This window comes from Rhinolophus ferrumequinum, chromosome 3, assembly GCF_004115265.2.
Source record: "Rhinolophus ferrumequinum isolate MPI-CBG mRhiFer1 chromosome 3, mRhiFer1_v1.p, whole genome shotgun sequence".
Taxonomy (NCBI): domain Eukaryota; kingdom Metazoa; phylum Chordata; class Mammalia; order Chiroptera; family Rhinolophidae; genus Rhinolophus; species Rhinolophus ferrumequinum.
In genome coordinates this window covers 44756902-44781784 of record NC_046286.1, presented here as the reverse complement: position 1 = coordinate 44781784, position 24883 = coordinate 44756902, and the positions used below count along the sequence as shown (strand labels likewise).

Below are 24883 nucleotides of genomic sequence, written 5' to 3'. Positions count from 1 at the left end.
CATGGTAGAATGGAACTTATTTTTATTTATCTGTTAAATATACTTTACTTAAAGAGTGTTCCCCAAATATTCTAAATAGAACAAATTAGATATATAGGTATGTATATCTATATGTGGCTATATATAGACATAGATATAGATTTAGTTCTAATTGGACTAAGGTGGAAATGGGTACTGGCAGCCTGGTTCTACTGCACAAAAGCAAATATCGAGGAACCAGAGATAATATATTAACATTATAGTCATTGTCATAGATAGAGTCTGCAGCAAAACCAATTCCAGATGCTGTTTTTGTCACTAGATGACATTCTCCCACAAACAAAATGACCTTGTAAGAACCTAAACATTTAACAGGAAGTGGACTGCATACTGGTAAGAGAACACTTTTTAAACTCTAGTAGCCCTAGGAAAAACAAGTAGCTACTATTAAATTAACAGCTAGTGCTGTATAAGCATATCCCTATCAGAACAAACCAGTACTATGCTTAATATAATTCTAAGCCTCTTCAATCATATGCCAATATCCTGGGAGAAAACTGTCAGTTTATATTTACCTGTGTGACATTCATATACCAACTGGAAAGAGAATCCACTGAACAATGTGTCATTTTCTGGGGGATCTGAACATTTTCCTCCTCTTTGGATTCCACATCTATACAGCAGTCCATTAACTGTGAGACCAGCTTTTGTAAAAAATGTTTCACATCTACAGAATATGATAGGTAAGAAAGCTTATGTCCCCTTAAAACAAACCTAAAACAACTGAAACTTCTTGATCAGTACATTACATTATTTGGGTAGAATGTGTTTTTCTATACTTAACTAACATAACACTTAACATATTAACAATTAATGTTCATTAGTATCCTCTCCTTGATATTTAAATTTAAATTTCATTAATTCAGACTAACGATACCAAAGTTTATGTTTATGGTCTAAACAGACGTGTTACCTAAGCAAATGTATAAACATGAAAACTATTAATTTTATTAGGATAATATGTATTTAAATTACTTCCAGACAGCAAAAGGTTTATAAAGCCCCTAAAAAAGATCAAAAAGTGCTACTTACGTAAGTTATTTTACTGATTACAAATCTTCCTTAAAGTCATGTTAAAAGATTTCCTAAGGGTTTTTACTTAATTTCAGTTTATGAACATGAAAGTAATATAAACACATAAAGCCCTTATATCAGTCCAAATCTAATGTTACTCTATTAGTGTCCACATCCTTTATGATTTAATGGCTTCTGATACCCAAGGTTAGCTCTGATAATGGACTATTTTTACCATGGTGGCCTTTCAAAGTGGGGCAATAAGATAATTAGGCTGTACATATGAGCCTATGTAGTCTATTCTCTCTTGGGCTAAATAAGAACTTTCCATTCCTCAATTCTCAGTTCCCTGTCCTAAACTTAAAATGCCTGGACTATCATTGGCAGGGAAGCTGATATGGCAGGGATGGGGCCAAAATAAAAAAGCAAAAAGTGGCAGAATCCTGCAATAGTGAAAATTACTCTGGGAGGCATTAAACTTCACCCTGCCAAAAATGTAGTGCCATGCTCTTTCCAAAAATAAAAAGAGATAAAGCAAGCCTGAAAGAAAGAGAGAGAGGACTGAAGAGATTTGTAACATCACATCAAGGCTATGAAAGCATTTATACTTTACCTGGACACTCTCTAGCTTGCAATGAAACTACATATGGAGTGACATTATTCTGAAGGGCTTCTGTTAGACTTCTGAATGTTAAATCATGATCTGTTACATTCACTCCTGTGGGATTATATATCAATATTACACCATCATTTTTATTATTAATAACAAAAGCTATTTAACATGCCACGTAAAAATATTTTTACAACATGATTAACAACAGAAACTAAGAAAACATATTGTATAAATGAACATATCTCTATTAACAATAGCTATCTAGAGGCACACACTACACTTATTTGTTAGGAAAGATATTTAGCACAAATGAACATATCTCTATTAACAATAGCTATCTAGAGGCACACACTACACTTATTTGTTAGGAAAGATATTTAGCACAATTTCTCCTTAAAAAAAAATTTACTGGGAATGTGTAGTCGACCCTTGAAAATATCTTAGGAATAATCTCATTTCTTTGTCACATCCATAAAAAGCTCTTTAAAATAATTATTCAAAAATAAGAGCGAAGGATTCCAGCCTTTCTGTGACCCTGACTTAACAACTGAGGAGAATCCAATCACTGATACTATTTATGATCACAGTAGTACATATATTATTATAGGTAAAGTAGTTTTCGTTTTCGTGCTCTCCATGAAGTTATCAAAGTTGTGTGGAAATTTCCTTACTACTTTGGAAAAATTTCTGTTAACTTCCCTACCATCACAATCTATAATTTTTAGAAAGTGCTTTGGCACTTAGGCAGGTGACAGCGGCAGACATTGTGAAACTACATGAGACTTGCTACTGTAAAACTGCAACTGCTTGGAAGAAAAAGAAAGGGTTCAGAATCATCCAGGCCACCCATAAGCAACACTTGTTTTTTCTAGGAGGGCCAACAAATAAAAATGTTGGCGGGCTATTTTTAAATGGACATATACATAAATAAACAGACATACAACTTTTAGAAAACAGAAAATGTGCAACTGTGCTTAAGTATCTTTGAGTACAGATTTTCAAGTTATCAAAATGGTATTGTTAGCATGCGTTATGGTCTATGATTGTGACACAACATCTGAACAAATTTAGGAGGTTAGTAAAATACTGGCTTATCTTGTCTGACTGACTTTATAAGCTATTTAACACCATGTTCCTTAAGACAATGGGCTTCTCTATTGGAAAGGAGATAATCAACAATGTCTTTAATTGGAAAATTGTTCTCTGACCAGTGACTTTGAAGCATATGATTTCCATTAGCTTCCTTTCTCCTTTTGGCAGTAGGCAGAGAAGGGATTTAAACAGTGGTCTCACAACAATCTATCAGGCCGTCCCTCTTGATTGTATTTCTCCCATCCATCTCCAACTGCTATAACGTGGCATTAGAAAAAGAAAGCACCTAACAATACAAGCCAGCCATCACTGGGCCTCAACTTCTCATCCATAAATTGAAGGGGTTTTTTTAATTCAGTGGCAGACTGCACTGAAAAGTTGGTCCACAGCATTACAACAATCATCCCGTGGAGTCTTATTACTCAGAATGGTCCTGGGATGAACAAAATGGGCATCAGCTAGAGGCCTGGTAGAAATTTAGAGTTTCAGGCCCTTTTTCAGACCTATTAACAGAACATTTGCATTTACTAAGATCCCCTGAAGGTTATTTTAGTTACATTAAAGTTTGAGAAGTATTACCCTGAATATCAGGTAGGTAATGAACAGTATTAGGCAGCATTATGCAGAAGAATTAATTTATCTCAGAGCCTATTAGTATAACAAATTCTGAATAAATATCAAATTGGAAGTACAATGAAAAATTAGAAATCCAAATAAATTCAACTTTCTTTTCAAAAGGAATGAAGAAAACTTGCTAATATTCCAAAGAAAACTTTCCATTATCCTGCAATCCAAATGTTTGGTTAAAATGGGATATTAACGATGGATATTTAAGTACCTAAGAAATTTACAACCTGCAGTCTTAAAGCAATTTATATATAATTCATCCAAACTGCCTTCTAAGCAATTAATATTAATACAATATTATGAAACAATCCAAGATTGAAAAACTAAGGACAGGGAAATAAAATTAAGGTCATAGAGTAATTGCACTGAAGACATGATAAAAAAGTATAAACATCAAATCTATTAACATACTGGTAGTTTCCTTATTACCAAATTCAAATCTCATATATTTTCATAAAATAACTAAGGAAAAAATAATAACACAAATATATTTTCCCTTCACTTTTCAGACAAAACGTTGAGGAAGGTACTAGCTAACCCTAGCTCAATTTCTTTTAATTTACAGATGCATGCTTAGTGTAAGGAACTTTTATTGGTTTTGAAAGTATGCCTAACAAACTATAATTGGTTAAATTCTGTAAATGAAAGAGACAGAACAGGTTTATCAGAACAGGTTATTCCCCACTATTCTCAAAAACGAAACCACCAATTAAAAAAAACAAACACACACACATGGACATACCTAGAACAAGAGCAGCAGTTGGAATTTCTCTTAGTTTTATTTGATAGCCCCAGTCTCGTGAATTCTTCTGGAATCCAGAATGAGACTTTTGCAGAAATTCAATTAGACTGTCAAACAGGTTTTTATTTAATTCCTCTTGCAGTCGCTATACAGAACACACAAAACTTTATGGATTATTAGTAGTAGTAGTCTGATGTGTCTTTCCAAGTTTGGGAAAGATAATTGCCATGAATTCAATTCCAAAGATTATATGTGAAATTACAATCATAATGAAATATAATCATGATAAAATAATTTTTTTTCCTTAAATCTCCAGTGATTAGTGCGTTGGATTCCCTCATTATGGAATCTCATTTATTCATTCAACAAACACTGCTAACCACCTTGCAAATAAAAGACAGTCTCTACCCTAAAAAAGTAAAGAAAAAGAGTAAGAACATTTACCAATTAAAATACATTGTGTAGAGTGCTATGATAATACAGGAACAAAAAGTAAGGACCATCTAATTTCAGCTGAGGAATCAAAAGCATTAAGAGTAGGTGATGGTAAGTAAAAGAAAGTCAGAACGAATGGGAAATGGAGGAGGCAAGTACCAAACATCTGGGGAACCACAGATGGAGCTAAGCATACAGAACCTGAGAAGTGGTAGGGAATGAGACTGGACAAATAAGCAAGGGGCTAAACCAAGAAAATATATATTTGATGTTAAAGGGTTTTGATTTTATCCTGTGGGAAGAACCACTGAAGGGATCTGAAGTAGAGACATGATTAAATCTGGGCTAAGACGAGTTAATCTTACAGCACTGTGAAGGCCAGAATTGAGGGGAGTAGAGAGGCAGTACCGGCAGCGGGGCTGGAAAACCCCTGAAGCCTGCCCAAAGGGAGGACTTTTCTAATTTGGCCAGTGGTGCCACAGGGACTAGTGACGGACCTGAAGAGCTTACATCAGAGGCAGAGACATCAGTTAGGAGGAGAGTAAGACAATCCAGGTTAAGAAATAAAGAGGAAACCATGAACTCAAATACCTTCAAGGGTCTGATGGAACATGAATGAGCAAAGTCACCACGTGTACAGCAATCAGGAATGCTTGGAAGCAGTAATCAACTTGAAAAGAATAACCCTCCCAAAGGCATTAAAAAACAAAACAAAACACCACTGTTGCTCAAACAAAACAAGTCCACTCAAGATGTTAGCCCTGGAGCTATAGTGAAGAAATTTTTAGCAAATTTATAGTGAAATTTGCTATAGTGAAGAAATTTTTCAGAGCTGGAATATAAAGAACATGGTAACTGGATATGAGGATGAGGGAGTGAAGTAGTTTAGAAATAGTTTAGAAATAGCTAGATTTCTTACTTGTGTAACCAAATGGATAATTTAAAGAGTACCACCATTTCAGTGGTGTGAGGATATGTAAAGAACCCCTTGCCTTAATAGCTATCATTATAAACATATGTTCCAGCACCTGAAGTTATGCTTAATATTTGGAACATAAGGGTTTTATTCAGTACATACAGATTATGCTTAACCAACATTACTAATATTTCATCAATACTCTTGTAAACTGGTGGAAAGCAAGATGGGAGGCAACAAACATAATTTACAGTATTATAGAGATGTTATTACAAAAAGTATTCACCTCAGTTTCAGATTTCATCTGCTGCCATACCAACTGATACGTTTCAAATCGAAGCTTACTGTCCTCAGACTCATTTTTCCCTTTATTAAAATATTCATCTGAAAACACAGAAAGAAATGTCAGTTTCTTTTTTACATAATAAAAGTTAGAAAATCTCTGTACAAAGTCATACAGTAAGTGATGAGGTTGAATTTTTTTATACGTATCAAAATATATATGTATATATTTGAGAACAGGTAACATTCAATATCCTTTATATTATTTGACTTATTTATGTATCTTATATTCTTACTGTGTTAATTGTATCTGTAAGATTAAAAATATCATTTTACTTTTTAGATTATATTTCTATCATTTACTTTTGAATTTCTGACAGTTTTTATTTAATGGTTTTGATTTAAGGTACATACATTTATTATTAATATATTTTCATTATTTGCTCTTATCCTAAGGCCTTGTATACTTCGCTTCAAATATGTGCTTTGATCTCTCCTTTATTAAATGATTCTTACTACTACTATTCTTGTTCATTTGTTCGATTGACATAGGTTAGCCGAGCCTTTTAGTCTGTCTGTATTATTTTATGTACTTTTAGAATGTTTTCCTCCAAATGGTTAGCCATTTATCAAAATACCATTTATTGCAATGGTTTTCAAACTTTTTCAACCATGACCCACATTAAGGAATGCGTTTTACATCATAGTCCAACACACAGACCTATAACAAAAATGAACAAGTCTCACAAAACAATACTTATCCTTATCTATGACAGCAAATGTTTTCTATTGTTTTTTGAAACTCTCATGATCCACTAAATTGATTTCATGACTCACACTTGAGTTATATATAACCTTCAGTTTGAAAGACACTCATTTATTGAATAATCTGTAACTTCTCCACCGATTGGAGATGTCCCTATTATCTAAATACTTATATATACACTTGGAACTATTTTTGAACATTTTAGTTGTTCTACTGAATCCAACTCTATTCCCATATCAGTCCTGAACTATTTTATTATTGTTGCTCTGTAGCACATTCTAATACTGAATAGATGCAGGTCTTCCTCCCACCACCACCAAACATTGTCATTCTTTTTCAAAAAATTTGAGCCATTCTTTTACATTAATGTTTGTCATCCCTCAAAAATAATTACACTGGTATTTTGACTGGATAAAATAAAATCTGTAGATCGACTTGGTAAGAAATTACATTTTTAATATGTTAAAAATTCACATCCAAAAACATCACAGATCTCTTCCTTTAATCAAATATTTTACATTCCTTATAGTTTTCCACTTTCCTTCATATTTCTTGTTGTTTATTTCTAGGTATTTGCTTGTACAGCCAAACTTTCATGATATTAAATAATAATTGTGAAAGTACACATTTTGTTCCTGACTTCATTAGTATTCTATCACCAAGTTTTAATATTAACTGATAGTTTGGAATAGAATTGTCTTTCATGTTAAGAAACTTTCTTGTGAATCATGGTTGACTCAGAGTTTTTGGCAAACATTGATTTTTAACTTTTATCAAAAGGCTTAGAATATACTGAACTTATCATATGGTAAAATGATAGACAAAGGTATAGTATAAAATGTAAACAAAAAAAGGAGATACACTATTATTAAGAGACAAAGCACTAAGAGACAAAGCAGAATAACAGGTAGCCTTAAATAGAATAGTCATTTTACTTTGAAAATGAGTAAAATCACATAAAACGTTAAAGTGGCAAATCAAGACATGATTTTTTATGTGCTGAATGATGCTGCATCAAAATATATTAAAAAACAAAACTGTTAGACATTGGGAAACAAAAGCAGGAGTAGGACACTTGAACCTGCTACCATAACTTCTCTCATTTATTTATCGATCAAGTTAAGTAAAAAATAAATAAGCACTGAGAGGCTAAAGAATCTAAGCTCTCCCCGCTGCCAGGTTCCCTCCTGCTCCTACTCACAGTGTGACATCTCCCGTAGTGCCAGTGCCACTGCCAGTCTGTCTCCCTCCTCCCCTCCCTCTCTCATTCTGTCTCCCTGTCTCTCTCCCTCCCCATCCCTCTTTCCAGAATACTGAGGAGGGAGAGTTACCAGTCTTCTCTTAAGTATACACCCAAGTGTCTCCGAGTCATGTTGTCCTCATTCCTGCTCCATCTGTCTTACAATCAGGGTCAATTCCTCTAAGATATTCATATGTGTAACAGTATCTGTTGGTCTTAGATTAGCACAATGAAAAAATATATAATGTACTTCAAAACAAAATCCAAATTATACAAATTATACATATCAGGATTACTAATACTAAAAACTTTAAACAAATCTTAATAAATTATAGTTGAAATTCAACACAAAAACTTCTAAGGCAAAAATTCGCCTTGTACTGAGAGGTACTAAGCAATGGTTAGACCACGAACTCTAGAATCAGACAGTTTGGGTTCAAATCCCAGCTCTGCCACATACTAGCACAATCACTGAGAAAGCTTTTCATATGTCTAAGTATACTCATATGTTATAATGGAGATAATATATTCCTCACAGTTTGCTGAGGGGATTAAACAAATTAACACATAAAGTGCTAGAATAGTCTGGCACATAATAAACACTCAATAAATATGAGCAATTTTATTAGTTACAATGACATTGCTGATAATACCAGAAACCATTTCATGCTATGCATCCTTCATGGTTAACGGGGAAACAGGTCTTGACTTTTCTCTAAAAATGAACTATTTCTAGTAAAGTTTAGCAATCAACAACAACAACAAAAATTATGTTTGTAAGTCAATCACTTAAAATAAAATCACTTATAATGTAGCTATTCTTTGTTCACTATTTCCAATTCCATCACTGTCACTTTTCATTTTCAGGGTGAGGAGAACAAGGAATACACAATATCTTAGGTTTCTTTGAGACTAAACCTGTAAGGGTGTGAAGCTTGGGGTCACTGTTTCTTCTCTTGTTAATGAGAAACTAGACTCTTATCACAAGTCATACCTCCTACCCTCTGCTCCCCTCAATATGGACCATTATTTTATTATTTGCTCTTAAACACAGGTCTCTTATCTAGCTGGCCTCAAACTGAAAGATTAATAATACCTGAAGGCCAGTATGTGATGATTTAGAAAAACTCTATTAGATATTCAAGTTACTTATTCCTTAGTCAAACAATGGTATAGTTCAGTTTTTCTCTTTTAAAACTACTGCATGAGTATGTTTAATTCCACATCATAATTTTTCCATCAGAATTAATCTTCACAGTGCTGAATATTGAGTAGAAATAATCAGCCTGTGAAGAGCTTTAAGAAAAATACCAACACCTGGGTGCCGCTCCCAGAGATTCTGATTCAATTGGTCTGGGTTGGGGTGTGGGCATTGGTATCTTTAAAAAGTTCACCAAGTTGAAATCTGAATAAGATCAACAGATTGTACCAATGTTAGTTTCCTGGTTGTGATATTGTACTATAGTTATGCGAAATGTTACACTGGGGATAACTAGGTGTACAGGTGAATTCTCGACCCTCTTTGTTGCAATTGTATGTGAATCTATGTTTATATCAGGAAAATAATCTTTTTTTAAGTTCCCCATGTGATTCTAATCTGTAGCCACAATTGAGAACCAGTGCAATTAACACTTTCTGACTGACAGTAATATCGTGATTTGTTTGAAGTATTTGTAACTTGCTCACTAAACAATACCCTGAATGAAGAAAGTGAAAACAGTATCTTTTTTTATAATTTAATTTTATTGAGGTATAATTGACAAATAATAAAATGTGCCCATTTTAACAGATGATCTGTCCTAACAAAAGTATACACTCATGTAATCAGCCCTCAATCTAGGGAACATTTCCCTCACTCCAAGAAGAAGTCCCTGCTGCCCTTTTGCAGTCGATTCCTCCTATCTCACCTCAGGAAGCAACTGATATTTTTAAGGCAATCTCTTTTAAAGAATGATGACATATGTTTTGAAGGAAATTTATTTCCCAGTTTGCCTTTTGAAGGTATAATTTGTATTCCCTTTTAGATTAGAACCCTGGGATGTACACTTATCCATTTGACCTATACCTTGGAACATAACTGCTACATCAACATAGTAAGTAAGCCAAGGTTACCCAAGAGAATTACTAAATTCAATTAGTAATTCAAGATTTAGAGAGGAAAACTAAGAAATCTGATATTAAGACATCTTACCTATTGGCACAGAGGTCTTTCTTTTCTTGAAGTTTGGCTTAAACACAAAGCAACCCTATAAAAAAGAAAGAAAGCATAAAGTCAAAGTAGCCAAGGAGCAGATAAATCTATTAACCAAGTATTTTATTGATAAGCAGATTTTTAAAAATGGTATTTCTTTAAAGTGCTAAGAAATCATCTCTTTTCTATCTAAATTATAGAAGGAAAACTCTTCTACATGAGGATTGTCCATTTCTTTCTCCTCCTTCCCACAGGATGTTCATCTTTGTTTTTGCCCTTTGTGACCTTATCTAAGAAGCAAAGAAAATAAAAGCTGATGAAATTTAAACTCAGAAATGTTCCATTTGTATAAAAGTTAGAGAACATTAATACTACACGAGAAGTACCAAGAAGATAAAAAATGGTGATGCTCTCTCAAGAGAAGTATTTATTATTTAATTAAACTCCAAGTAACTTCAACTGTGATGGGAAATGGATCATTTTGGCTATCATGTCACCTTTCTTCATCTGATAACTCTTATTCATTTATCCATCATAGTTTTACTCAAACCCACCTGCTCTAGGAAACCTTCCAATTCTCCAGTCAGAATTATTCCTTCTCCTAAGAACTCATAGTACTTGAGTATCTTTATTTTACATTGTTTTAAATCACTTTCACTGAATATCACAGTTATTTAGGATCTGTCTCCCCAAGTAGTTTGTAAGCATCTTCAGGGCTCATACTGCATTTAGTTCATAATCATTTCCCCAATGTTTAGGACAGTGTTAACATCTACATATTAGGCAATCAGTGTACAGAATGAATGACTGCTTGCCAAGTAAATTTCCTGATAATTTCCTAGCTACATTTAGTTTTCATGTTATTATTTGACTAGTGATACAAAGCCCTCAAGCCACCCATCCAATGTTTAGTCTAACAATCCTAAAGTGATGCATGATGCACAGCTTCTTAAGACTGTCATTTCTATGGAAAATGAAAGAAACATACTTAGAAAAAGTGTTTTCAGGATAGTTCTAAAAACAGCAGTGCAAATAGAGGGTGCTAAAAAAATGTACACACATTTTAAGAAAGGAAACAAACTGTATTAAAATTGTAATATTCGATATGTACGGATAACAAATGATGAATACAAGTCTTGTGTATACATTTTTTTTGGCAGGCACCCGGTATATCACTTTCTTTCTATCTTCTGGGCCAAAGAACATGTCATTCTCTATGCTGGAACCGACCCCCAGCCCCCACTATTTTACCTAACTTGTACTCATTTCCAGGTCTCAGCTAAAATGTCACTTTCTCCAAAGGCCTTCGCTAACCCCCGGCAATCTAGATTAGGTTCTGGCTGCTTTTCTGTTCTCTCACTTCGGACTTTCTTTGTTGCTAAGATTTATCACAATTTATGGTAGTTTATCTACCATAGGGTGGGTTTTTCGTTTTTTTTTCTTGAGTGCAAAACGGAGTCTATTTGTTTAACACTGTCACCTGGTATCTAACGGCGGGCGTGGCGCACAATAAATATTTATGAGGAAAAAGGAAGGGACACTGGGGTACATCCTCCGAGCATCCGACCTCCACAAACCAGAACTTAAAATCTTCCTAGCCACAACACTAAGGCAGGTGCGCGTCTTCGCTCTCCAAGCAAAGTTAGCCTCAACTGGACCTGGAGCAAAGACGCCTCATCTCGGCCCTGGCGTCGGTACACCGAGGCCTGCGTAACTTCTGCTTCATCTCTTCTTCAAAAGGGAATGAGGCGGCGGCGGAGTCCTACTGCGCCCGCCCCCACGTACCTTGGACACCGAGGAGGTGGCCATGGTCCCCACGGCACGCGGGATTCCAGATGCTCGGGATTTCCCGCGCTCCCTCGCGGCACAGGGCAGAGGTTAGTGGCGGTCCACTGGGCTTCCTGATTGGCTGTCATCGCCCTCCGGGGGCGGGCTTCCGGTGCGCGGAGGCGGGGCTGCAGAGGAGGCTGGGACACGCTTCTTGGAGCCCGACATGGCGAGCGGCTTCCGCAGGTCCATCGCCTGTCAGGTACCAACCTGGGAACTGGCAAAAGGAGGGTTCCTGCGGAGTTCTGCACCCCAAAGCCATTTCCCCGCCGCGGGCCGGTTCTTTGTCAGCGAGAGGGCGGGTTCTGAGGAAGCCTTGTTTATTTCTGCCGCCTCCTCCCCCTTTGGAGATGCTTCAGCTGCTAAAAAGCAAAGCCGGTGTAGGGTCCGGCCTGCGGCCCAAATCAGTTTCTCAGAGTGAAAAGTTAACTTTAAAAGGCACATGTTGCTTCCCTCACTCTTTCCCACCCTACAGCTTCGTATGCTTTACCTGGGTGGAAAGCCACTGGGCCACGATTACCGGTAGACACTATAGAAATTAGTGTTGACCTAGTGAAATCCGGAGGCTTTGGCTAAAAACAAATGATAAAGATTTCTTCCAGAGTCTTAGGGTTCGTAAACCGAAAATACAACTAAACAATAACCAGAGTGTTCTGAAGAAAAAGGAAACGCTGAGGGTTCTTATAGTAAAAAGTATATAGTAAAAAGCACATAAAAGAAGAATTAGCCCTGAATTCTTAGCCTCTGGATTGGTCAGAGATGATAATCCTCTAGGTGACCAGTGGTCTGGATAATGGTTGTCAGGTGGTCTTGATACTGAACATTCTTTTCCTTCATAAAGTAAAAAGAGGGTTATCTAGAGTTTTGGTGTATATCTAGGCACTGATGCAGGACTGGAAAGTTGAAAATTGTTAAGTTCCCAGGCTAATTAAAGCAATAATAGAATTGTTTCCTCATACCTCAACCTACTTGATTTTAGCAGCTTGAGTATAGTTACTCCATTTTATTTCTTTACTCTCCAGTGTTCTTTACACTTAGTGAAGTTGACAGTGGATCTGAATTTTCATTTTACGAGATCTAATTTAAAAACTGGTCATTTCTCTTATGGTCACTTTTTCTGCCTGCCCTACCATCAGAGGCATCTTTGAACAGCTCTGTAATAAGGAAAGGATTAAAGACACTATAACATCAGATTACATCAAAAATAATTTTTAAAATGCATCAGCCACCTCTGGAATTTTGCGATGAAACTTTATTGTGGTCTTAACAAACTCATTTCCTTTTTATTAATGGACATAATTAGTAGACATATTTTGCTTGGTATGTAATTTCCCTTAGTTCATTTTTAGAGTATTTCTGGACTTTTGTGGGGACATCGCTCTGCCTATCTTTATGCTTATACGGTAGATGTACTATCCTGACTAATGTCAGCTTCCCAAATATCACCATCAGACCTTTTGATAAGACAAAGCGGAGTTTATGGCTACTGGAGTAAGGGAGAACACCACCTCAACAGACTTTTGGTAGTGTGTCTCACTGAGAAGGCAAGATAAGATTTTATTGAGGATTTGAAGTATGGTTTAAAGGTGGTCTTTCAGTGACAGGGTGAAGGCAGGGGAGTGGAGGAGATGACTTGATTAGGATTGGATACTTAGTTTTTAGATTGATGGAAAGAGCAAGGTGAGGAGTACAAGGAATCTTAGGCATAAACTGTTGATGCTTTCTATTGAAGAACTGATAGATGTTTCAGGTAGTTCCTGTAATGAATAATCAAGATATTTGTCTGGGCAGGAGTCTCCTAGAATAGTAAAGTTATGTTAATGAAGACAAAGAAATAATAAAGTCGCGTTAATGTAGACAGTGAACTATGTCCAGGGTAGGTAGTTTTGGACCTCAGTGTCACAAGCTGTGTTGTGTTGGGGCGGGAGGTGGGGGAGATAGGATGATTTCCATTGTTAGCCCTTAGGTAAAGAAAGGGCCATGGCTAGAAACATTTTGTTTAGTTTTGCAAAGGCTGTATGCTTCTGTGTAAAAAAGGCAATTGGAGAACCAGGGACTAATGTGTATTGAGTGTATATTTGGCTAGTTACTTTACATTCACATTTGGGCCCCATGACAACCCTATGAAGACATACTAACCTGATTATACAGTTGAGCAAATTGAGATCCAGAAAGAGTAAATAACGTACCCAAGGCCACTTGGTCGGTAAATTGAAGTTGGTTTATGAACAGAGATCTAACCTCAAAATCACCTCCTTCTTATACATTATGCTGTTTATAGTTTGTGAGGGCAAGGAGAATAATCTGATCATTAAACAGAATCTAATAAGTTTATATGACAACATAAATTAAGCAAATATATATTTCTCCAAATATGGAGTCATTGAGGGTTGATTTGAAATGAGCATAAATAAAAATATGCGCAATATCTACATTTACAAATGAGGAGCTTTTGCTAGTTCAGGAATGAAGGAATGAATGTATTACATGAAATGGCACATGTGTTCAACAAATTTTGATTAACGAGTCTACAGTTTTCTAAGCATTATCACGAGTCCTAAATTGAAAGTGAATAGAATGTAATTTCTGCCTTGGCATGTCTCCAGCCTAACTTGGGGAACATACATAAACAAATAATTGCAGTGCAGTCTGTAACTACTATGGTAGAAGCATATGTGAAGTGCTAAGGGAATATGGAGAAGAGAACTTCTAGGTGTCAGGAAAGGCTTTGTGGGAAAGGTAGTGTTGGGGCTCAATCCTGAAAGGAGAATGGGTAGGCATGTACCAAGTGAGTAGGGTGAGAGCTGGGAGGGTTAGGATATTGTGCATAGACGCAGACACATGGGAGAGCATGGTTATGTTCGTGGAACCACATTTGGACAGGACTGAAATTTAGAGTATGCCTCTGATGACCCACTTCAGCAGGTCCTGTTGATTCTATCTTCAAAATAATATCTTGAATCCATCCACTCTCTTCCATCGCTACTGCCCTTCCCTTCTGCCACCCCACACCAAGCTACCAGTAGCACCTACATCACCTGCTTATACCAGCATTCTAACGGATCGTTCTGTTTCCATTCTTGCTCTCCCTCCATTCTCCTTGTAGCAAGAGAAGTGACTTTGAAAATGTTAATCAAATCATATCACTTATAAGTACATTACACAAATTCTCCCACTACTGAACATCTTTCTTCCCAACCTCAACTCATACCACTCTACCCCTTCTTTCTGTAGGTTCTAGCCACACTGTAATTTTCTATTTCTCCATTCCCAGCATCTCACATAACCACACTATAGTTAGATTTACATAACATTGACATGCTTTTATCTAATTTATAGTTTGTTCCAGTTTCGTTGTTTTTCAGTATTTTTTTCCAGTATAGGATCACAAACTGCATTTCGTTGTCATGTAATTGTTTACATTTTAAGTGACCTGAAGCTCTCTTTCTCATTACTTTATATCTACATAACCTGATAGAGATACATTGCTAACAGTGAATAGAAGACAGGCCTTAACTACTGATGAGTTTTATTGTCAGTTTCAGGTGTGGCCTCAAGGAGCAATTGAACTTGTTGACCAATTGTCGTCTAGTCCTAAACTGAAATATTTATGTTGGGGAGATATTTATCCACATTCAAGTGAATGACAGGAGTGACTGAAACTATCTAGCTGTGTACTTTGCTTCTAACCCACTCTCACAGGCCCACCAGTGTTCAGTCTGCTTAAAACCACAATGACAAGAGCCATGCTGAATTTCTTTCATTATAGACAATTGGTAATAACTTGCCCTCCAAATCGTTTGGAATGTTTTCTTCTGGCACCTGAAGTTTCAGTTGTTACCTTGTTCGCTGCCTGTTTGAGTCTTTGAGCAAATCCAGACCAGCACCTGAAGAAAGGCTTAGCAAATGTGGGAGTGCTTGTGCATCGGGTCTTGGTAGCAAACATATACACCGGACCTGGTTATGTTACAGAGTCAGAAGTGAGGAATAACCAAGCGTAATTGACAGTTTAAAATCTGGAAGAGTGATTATAGGGACAGAGTCCCAGAGAGCAGTTTCCAGGCTCTCAGCCTCACGTGGAAGGTACTGGCTCAGGTAGTAGATGGCCATCAGCTGTGACTAGTTGGCCATCAGCTGTAACCAGTTAGCCATCAGCCACTGATATAATTGCCGTGGCTACGTTGGCAGGGTGGTTGGTTGGCAGAGAAGCAGACAGCAGGCTGCGGATCGTGTGGCTCCTGCTTCCTGTGTCTCCAACCCAGCCGCCAGCGAGAATATAGTGGTATGACTCCCCTATCTATGGCTCCGTGGGTGTTCCTTTTTGGTCTTACTCTGTCCTGCGTTCTTGTGTGGTGAGTGGAAGCTGAGACCCCGCATGACACCTGGCATGACATTGCTAAAGCATAAGAATCTCTTTTTCGTTAGCAAAATTAGGGTTCTTATGTGATTCCAGAGACTTTGATCTTGAACTTAAGCTCCTAACTGAATTTAGAACCTGTCTAGAGCCAAACTGATAGGATATTTTTAGCTTTGTGTTCAGTACCTGGCTACTAGGGATAGGAATTGTGTGTGCCTGGGAAAGGAATGGTTGGATGCTGCCCACAAACTGCTTAATTTACGTGCTTTCTCATACTGGGTATCCTGGGAACTAAAGATTATTCTATTATATTAGAATCTCTGACCTTAGGTTGCCAAATCTAAGGCTTAGAATTGTACCTGGTACATTGTAAGCACTCAATACATATTAGCCATTATTATATTACACATTATACCTGTGGTAGTCTTGTATGAAGCCTAATGCCAGTAGAAACACCTTTACCTGAAGGGGAAAAAAGAAAAATCTTGTAGCTAGGGAAACCCATAGGCCACGTTCTCATTAGAAAATGCACTAAATCCAATCTCAGAGATAGTTGAAGAAAGTCATTTTTTGTAGAATAACTGAACTATGAGAACATAGGTGAATTTTTACTATGCTCTCTGGCATTTGACCACTTGACAGTGATTCTTAACTTTTTTTTCTTCTTTTTTTGGTGCCCCTCCCATTGAAAGATACTCCTTTAATTAAAAACACTCACTAAGGTGGACGCTGATTGTTAACCTGAAGGGTAGCTGATGTCTCCCTAAGCCTGTGGTTCCCAAGCCTTGGCTGCAGACTGGAAATACCTGAGAAGCATTAAGGGGCTAAGCCCAGGTGCATTGGCCTGGGGTGGGGTAGGGGCTTTGAAGTTTTAAAAATCATCAGGTGATTCTGATGTTCATCCAGGCTTGCTAACCACTTACCAAGGACAGCCAGGAAGCAGAAAGGTGTAGTGCGGTGGTCCCCACACTTCACTGCACATTAGAATCAACCAGAGAAGTATTTAACATCCAGTTGCCCAGGTCACACCCTGTGCTAATTAAATCAGAATAGTTGCATTTGGGAGTCAGGCATCAGTGTTTTGTAAAGATCCCCAGGTCTTTTCAATGTGCAGCAAAGTGTGGGATTCACAGGTATAGTGATTAAGAACATTGACCGTGGAAGATGTGTAGGTTTAAAACTAGCTTCTCCTCCTATAGGTATGTAAGATCTCTGTCCCTCATCTGTAAAATCTGGAAAATTTAGCTACCTCATTAGGATTTAATGAATTAATAAATATGTAGTACTGAAGGTTGTGTTTGGTATGTTGTATACACTCAATAAATATTGCGTTAAATTAGAATTCTGAGGACGGAGTATTTTGGAACCCCCTTTTGCACATCACTACCATCCCAGAGGCTTTCTGATTTGGGGGACCTATTTGTTATCCATTACCCTTGGTGAATGCTTTGACCCCACATGAAGTTAGGTAACCAAAAAGCTGCATATCTGAACCATAGTTAATTTTCAATAGGAATTCCTTAACTGTACTTTTATCAAGTTGTGATTTTGTAAAGAAAAAATTTCTAATTTATTCAAAAATAATTCCTGTTAATTGTTAAGAATTAAGTGATACAAAAAAGATGCAAAGAATTTTAAAAACTTCCCTGTAAATAATCATCATCATTAATAGGTTGACCTTCTTTTTAGATATATTTCTTTGCAGATATACAGACAAAAGAAGAAGGGAGGGAGATAGGAAGACTGGATAGATAATGTTTTTTTTATAAAAGTTGGGCTGTATTGTAATGAGTTTTTATTTTAGGTTCGTTTGCTGTTTTAAAAGCTTTATGATGGAAAATGTCCAACTGCCTAAAGTACAATAGGGTTGTGATTCCCCATGTACCCATAACTGAAATGCTATTTTAAATAAAATGTATTAAACAATTTTGCTTGAATTTAATGAAAGAAAAAGAAACCAAAGTATAATTCAAAGAATTATTGATGTATTTGCTAAATGAGTCCTCTACAACTAAGAAAAGAGATTGTGAAGAACATTACAGTTTGGTGTGTTTCTTTAAAATCTTGATGTTTCCAATTTAGACAGTATCAACCCCTGCCACAGAGAGGGGGACATTAGCACTCCTGTTTGATATAACTTTGCTCTACCTTTCCTAATTTGTTTGAGTAACCTTTTCACTCAAAGTTTGTAACACTTATAGTCTATTTATTAACTATATTTATACCACTTGTCGCCTATTCATTTTATATTGGATAAGATGCTTCCCACCAATCCTTTTCCTGATGCATGGCTAAATTGGCTGTATTTCTTTATAAATAGATTTTTCAAGAAGGGCCCATGGTCCTTTATTTTTTTGAAATTTTACTTTTGTTTGTTTTTTTGTTTTGCTTTTTAAGAAATTATGACTTCTCAGATAAAATAATCCTAGATGTATCATAAGGGGGTTTAATCATTAGAAAATTAGCATGTTTAGAAATACCAAAATAATGTCAATTATTTTGATATTATTTCAGATTTAGAAATAATATCAAAAATCTTCATTTCAGAAATAAAGCAGTAACACCAGATTGTTGAGTTCTGATTTTAAATTTTCCAAAGACTGATACTACAGATGTAGATGCATACAATCCAGTGTTATTTTTTTAATTTCCATATATTATTTGGCAACTAATTCAAACTGAAAAAAGAACAACTTGAGCAGGTGAAATAAAGTCTGCAAATTCTCTAGTGGGTGGATCTAGTCCCATATAATATCATTGCTAAATTATTCGCTTTAACCAGATCATGATCTCTGATTACATAACATGGGTACAAAGAAAAGTGTATTTACAGGGTCTGACAATTAAGTTTGCGAACTTGTTGCAATGATGTTGCTAACCTTTTGATATCAGAGGGATTATTCATTATAAATTTGTACCAACTAGACAAACAGTTAACCAAGTTTACTGTTTGGAAGTGCTGAAAAGGCTGCATGAAAAAGTTAGACGACCTGAACTTTTCACCAACAATTCATGGCTCTGGCATCAGGACAATGCACCAGGTCACATGGCACTGTCTATGAGGGAGTTTTTAGTCAGTAAACAAATAACTGTATTGGAACACCCTCCCTACTCACCTGATCTGGCCCCCAATGACTTTTTTCTTTACCCGAAGATAAAGGAAATATTGAAAGGAAGGCATTTTGATGATATTCAGGATATCAAGAATGACAGCTCTGAGGGCCATTCCAGAAAGAGTTCCAAAATTGTTTTGAAGGGTGGACCAGGCACTGGCATTGGTGTGTAGCTTCCCAAGCAGAGTCTTCAAAGATGACCATAGTGATATCCAGCAATGAGGTATATAGCACTTTTCTAGGATGAGTTTGTGAACTTAATTGTCCAACCTAGTATGTCAGTACTGTGCGATTTTGATTACTATGGCCTTGTAGTATAATTTGATGTCAGGTAGCATGATACCTCCAGCTTTGTTCTTCTATCTCAGGATTGCTGTGGCTGTTATTCAGGGTCTTTTATGGTTCCACGTAAATATTAGTATTATTTGTTCTAGGACTGTGAAAAATGCCATTGGTATTTTATAGGGATTGCATTGAATCTATAGATTGCTTTGGGTAATATGGACATTTTATATTCTTCCTATCCATGGGCATGTTGTATGTTTCCATTTATTTGTATCTTTAATTTCTCTTCGATGACTTAGAATTTTCTGAGGTTTTTTTTACTTGGTTAAATTTACTTGTAGGTATTTTATTTTTTTAATGCAATTGTAAATGGGATTGTTTTCTTAATTTCTTTCTGATAGTTTGTTTTTGGTGCATAAAAATGCAGCCAATTTCTGAATATTAACTTTGTATCTTGCTACTTTACTAAATTCATTTAGCAGTTCTAATAGCTTTTTGGTGGAATCTTTGGGTTTCTCTATAGTATCATGTCATCTTCAAATAATGAGAGTTTTACTTCTTCCTTTGCTGTTTGGATGCCTTTTATTCCTTGTTTGATTGCTGTGGCTACGTCTTCCAGTACTCTGTTGAATAAAAAGTGGTGAAAGTGGGCATCCTTGTCTTGTTCCTGATCTTCAAAAAAAAATGCTTTTAGCTTTTCCCCATTGAATGTGATATTAGCTGTGGGTTTGTCGTATATGGGCTCTATTATGTTGAAATATGTTTCCTCTATCCCCACTTTGCTGAGCGTTTTATCATAAATGGATGCTGGATTTTCTCAAATGCTTTTTGCTGCATCTATTGATAGGACCATATGATTTTTATTTTTCATTTTGTTTATGTGATGTATCACATTAATTGATTTGTGGATATTGAACCAACCTTGCATACCAGGAATGAATCCCACTTGATCGTGGTGTATGATCTTTTTAATGTATTGCTGAATTCAGTTTGCTGAATTCAGCATGTTGAGAATTTTTGCATTTATGTTCATTAGGGATATCAGCCTTAATTTTCTTGTTTTGTAATGTCTTTCTCTGGTTTTGGAATCGGTATTGGTGGCCTCATAAAATGAGCTTGGGAGCCTTCTTTCCTCTTGGTTTTTTGGAATAGTTTGAGGAGAATAGATGTTAATTGTTCTTTGAATGTTTGGTAAAATTCACCTGTGAAGCCATCTGGTCCAGGAGTTTAGTTTGTTGGGAGCCTGTTGATTACTGATTTTATTTCATTAGTAGTAATTGGTGTGTTCAGATTTTCTCTTCTTCATTCAGCCTTGGAAGATTGTATGCTTCAAGAAATTTATCCATTTCTTCCATATTGTCAAATTTGTTGGTATATGGTTGCTTGTAGTATTTTCTTAAAATTTTTGTATTTCTGAGGTGTCCGTTGTCACTTCTTTTTCTTTTCTGATTTATTTGGGTCCTCTTTCTTTTTTTTCTTGATGAATGTCATTAAAGGTTTGTCAATTTTGTTTACCTTCTCAAAATACCAGCTCTTGGTTCCATTGATCTTTTATATTTTTTTTAAAAAGATTTTATTGGGGAAGGGGAACAGGACTTTATTGGGGAACAGTGTGTACTTCCAAGACTTTTTTCCAAGTCAAGTTGTTGTCCTTTCAATCTCTTAGTTATGGAGGGTGCCGTTCAGCTTCAAGTTGTTGTCCTTTCAGTCTTAGTTGTGGAGGGCACAGCTCAGCTCCAGGTCCAGTTGCCTGTTGCTAGTTGCAGGGGGCGCAGCCCACCATCCCTTGCGGGAGTCCAACGGCAACCTTGTGGTTGAGAGGACGTGCTCCAACCAACTGAGCCATCCGGGAGCTCAGCGGCAGTTCAGCTCAAGGTGCCATGTTCAATCTTCAGTTGCAGGGGGCGCAGCCCACCATCCCTTGCGGTACTTGAGGAGTTGAACCGGCAACCTTGTGGTTGAGAGCCCACTGGCCCATGTGGGAATCAGATCGGCAGCCTTCGGAGTTAGGAGCATGGAGCTCTAACCGCCTGAGCCACCAGGCCGGCCATATATTGTTTTTTTAGTCTCTATTTTGTTTATTTCCACTCTGATCTTTATTATTTCCTTCTTTATACTCACTTTGGGCTTTGTTTCCTGTTCTTTATCCAGTTCCCTTAGGTGTAAAGATAGACTGTTGATTTGAGATTTTTTTTTTGTTTCTTTAGGTAGGCCTGCATGCTTTGAATTTTCCTCTTAGGATTGCTATCGCTGTGTCCCATAGTAGTTGGTTGTTGTGTTTTCATTTTTGTTTGTCTCAAGGTATCCTTTGATGTTTCCTTGATCTCTTTGTTGACCCATTCATTATTTAGTAGCATATTATTTAGCCTCCATGTGTGTGTTTTCTTGTTTTTTTCTTGTAATTGATTTCTAATTTCATATCATTGTGGTCAGAGGAGAAACTTGATATGATTTCAGTCTTAAGTTTATTGAGACTGTTTTGTGCCTAACATGTGGTCTACCTTGGAAAATGAATATATATTCTGCACTTGAAAAGAATATATCTGCACTTGAAAAGAATATATATTCTGCTTTGGGGTGAAATGCTCTAAAAATATCAATTAAATCCATCTGGTCTAGTGTGTCATTTAAGGCCGCTGTTTCTGTGTTGATTTTTTATTTTCTGTCAGAAAGATCTGTCCATTGGTGTCAGTGGAGTGTTAAATTCCCCTACTATGATCGTGTTACTGTTGATCACGGCTTTTGTGTCAGTCAGTATTCTATATACTTAGGTGCTCCTCTGTTGGGTGCACAGATGTTTACTAGGGATATGTCCTCTTGTTGGATTGATCCCTTTATTATTATGTAATGTCCTTCTTTCTCTCTTATTATAGTCCTTGTTTTAAAGTCTGTTTTGTCTGATACAAATATTGGTATTCCAGATTTTTTTTCTCATTTCCATTTGCTTGAAATATGTTTTTCCATCCCTTTGCTTTCAATCTATGTGTGTCTTTAAATCTGAGGTGGATCTCTTGTAGACAACATATGTATGGGTCTTGTTTTCTTATCCATTCAGCTACTCTGTATTTTGATTGAAACATTTAATACATTTACATTTAAAGTGATTATTGATAGGTACATAGTTATTGTCATTTTATTATTCATATATTTGACCTTTGTTCGTTATTTGTTTTCTCTTCTGCTTAAAGAATTCCCTTTAACATTTTTGGTAATACTGGCTTGGTGGTAGTTAATTCCTTTAGCTTTTTCTTGTCTGGATAGCTCTTTATCTCTCCTTTAATTTTAAATGATAGCCTTGCTGGGTAGAGTAGTCTTGGTTGTAGGCCATTGTTTTTCTTCCCTTTGAATATTTTCTGCCACTTCCTTCTGCCTTGCAAAGTTTCTGTTAAGAAATCCGCTGATAGTCTTTTGGGAGCTCCCTTGTAAGTAACTAGTTGTCTTTCTCTTGCTGCTTTTAGGATTCTCTCTTTGTCTTTAACCTTTGTCATTCTAATTTTCGTGTGTCTTGGTGTGGGCCTGTTTGAGTTCATCTTGTTTGAGGCTCTCTGTACTTCCTGGCTTGTATGTCTATTTCCTTCTCCAGCTTAGGGAAGTTTTCAGTCATTATGTCTTCAAAGAGGTTCTTGCTCCCGTGCTCCCTCTCTTCTCCTTATGGTACCCCTATGATGCAAATGTTACACTTGATGTTGTGCCACAGGTCCCTTAAACTATCTTCTTTTTATTTTTTTTTTAATTCTCTTTTCTTTTTGTTATTCTGATTGGGTGTTTTCTAAATTGTCTTCTAAATTGCTGATTCAGTCCTCTTCTTCATCTAATCTGTTGGTTCCTTCTAGTGTATTCTTCATTTCAGTTATTGTAGTCTTTATTTCTGACTGGTTTTTTTTTTTATGGTTTCTATGCCCTTCTTTATGCTTATTATCTCTTTGCTGAAACTCTCAATAAGTTCCTTAAGCATTTTTATAACCAGTGTTTTAAACTCTGTCTCTGTAGGTTGGTTGCCTCTATTTCATTTAGTACTATTTCTGGAGGTTTCTCCTGTTTTTTTATTTGGAACATGTTTCTTTGTTTCCTCATTCTGACTGCCTCTGTGTGTTTGCTTCTATGTGTTAGGTGGATCTTCTAGGTCACTTAGTCTTTGTTGGGTGGCCTTATGTAGTATGTGCCCTGTGTGATCCAATAGTGCAGTCTACCTACTCTCCTGTGTTCTAGGAGTGTCCCTTGAGTGTGCTGTGGGTGTTCTCCTGTTGTAGTTGAGCCCTGATTGTTTTGGGCATGTCAGTGGGTGGGATGACTCCCCAGCTGACTGACTGTGAGGATTGGCTACACCAGTGTATGAGCTGCTATGTCAGGGCTGACTCCTCAGAGGGGGATTTGCTCCCTTGGGCTCTTGTGCCTGTTTTTAATTGTGGGAAAAGATACATAACATAAAGTTTACCATCTTAACCATTTTTAAATGTACAGTTCAGTGGCATTAAGTATATTCACATTGTTATGCAACCATCATCACCAACTATCTCCAGAGCTCTTTTCATCTTGCAAAACTGAAACTGTCCCCATTAAATAGTAGCTCCCTGTTCCTCCTTTAGCCCAATTTTGGTTTTTAAATTTACATCATATAAGAATGTTTCTGTGCCTTTGTAAGACTTCTATTAAAAATAGTTTCTATTTTGGTGTTGGTAATCTGCATGTGAGTATAACTTGGTCTTAGAATTTACTTTTAGGAAAAGTTTGTTCCTGCTGACTTGCTGGATTTACTATTAGGTAAAACATGCTGTGTAGTTATATCCCCTTTGTACCTTGGCTTCCAAGAAACATAATAATTATCTTTAGCTTGAGTTTTCTGGTATGATTTTATACTTCCATTTTATTTTTATGTTTTTAAGCCCCCTCAGAAACTTTTTGGAGCAAATGAGATGTCATAATAAGAGAAATAAATATTTAAAAAATAGTTTTTAGTTTATATTGGAAAGAATTTTTTGTGTGTTGTTCATTTGAATGTGAAGATTTTATGACCTAAATCCACAACTTAATTTGTTAGCTGAAATGGTTTAAAATTTACCTACATCACTTTTTTTTTTCAGCAAAGTTTAGTTACATTTAAGATAGGCAGAAAATCTTAGTGGTTATGGGTAAGTTTGGGAGATGTTATGTTCAAAATAAAACCTTTTAAAGGAAAAAGGAAATAATATTTATTACATCCTTATTGTGTGACACATTTTTCTTAATCCTCACAAGAGCTCTAGTTTATTATTTGCTAGATTTATTATCCCCATTTGTCATATGTGAAAACTTAACCTAATTCATGTAAAATGACTTTCCCAAGGACTCATAGCTAGTAAAAGTG

At 36.3% G+C, this 24883-nt stretch overlaps 2 protein-coding genes across 5 annotated transcripts in view; one reads left to right on the top strand and one right to left on the bottom strand.

Annotated features, from left to right (window-relative positions):
• Positions 1–11865, bottom strand: part of ORC3 (origin recognition complex subunit 3) — a 49602-nt gene extending 37737 nt beyond the window's left edge. Inside the window, exons 1-6 of one of the 3 annotated variants that reach the window (XM_033101155.1) lie at positions 11743–11865; positions 9958–10012; positions 5765–5862; positions 4128–4272; positions 1667–1771; positions 555–706 (exon numbers count right to left, since the gene is read on the bottom strand). In XM_033101155.1, coding sequence (XP_032957046.1) covers positions 555–706; positions 1667–1771; positions 4128–4272; positions 5765–5862; positions 9958–10012; positions 11743–11766 — 579 coding nt within the window. In that variant the 5' untranslated portion in view covers positions 11767–11865. Of the gene's footprint in view, positions 1–554; positions 707–1666; positions 1772–4127; positions 4273–5764; positions 5863–9957; positions 10013–11615; positions 11709–11742 lie in introns of those variants that run through there. The other 2 variants (XM_033101162.1, XM_033101172.1) reach the window with 2 other exon arrangements.
• A 43-nt stretch (positions 11866–11908) lies between these two features.
• The window catches only part of RARS2 (arginyl-tRNA synthetase 2, mitochondrial), a 50932-nt gene continuing 37957 nt past the window's right edge, over positions 11909–24883 (top strand). For both annotated transcript variants that reach the window (XM_033101141.1, XM_033101133.1), the window contains exon 1: positions 11909–11986. In XM_033101141.1, the coding sequence (XP_032957032.1) occupies positions 11951–11986 (36 nt within the window). In that variant the 5' untranslated portion in view covers positions 11909–11950. The remainder of the gene's footprint in view (positions 11987–24883) is intronic.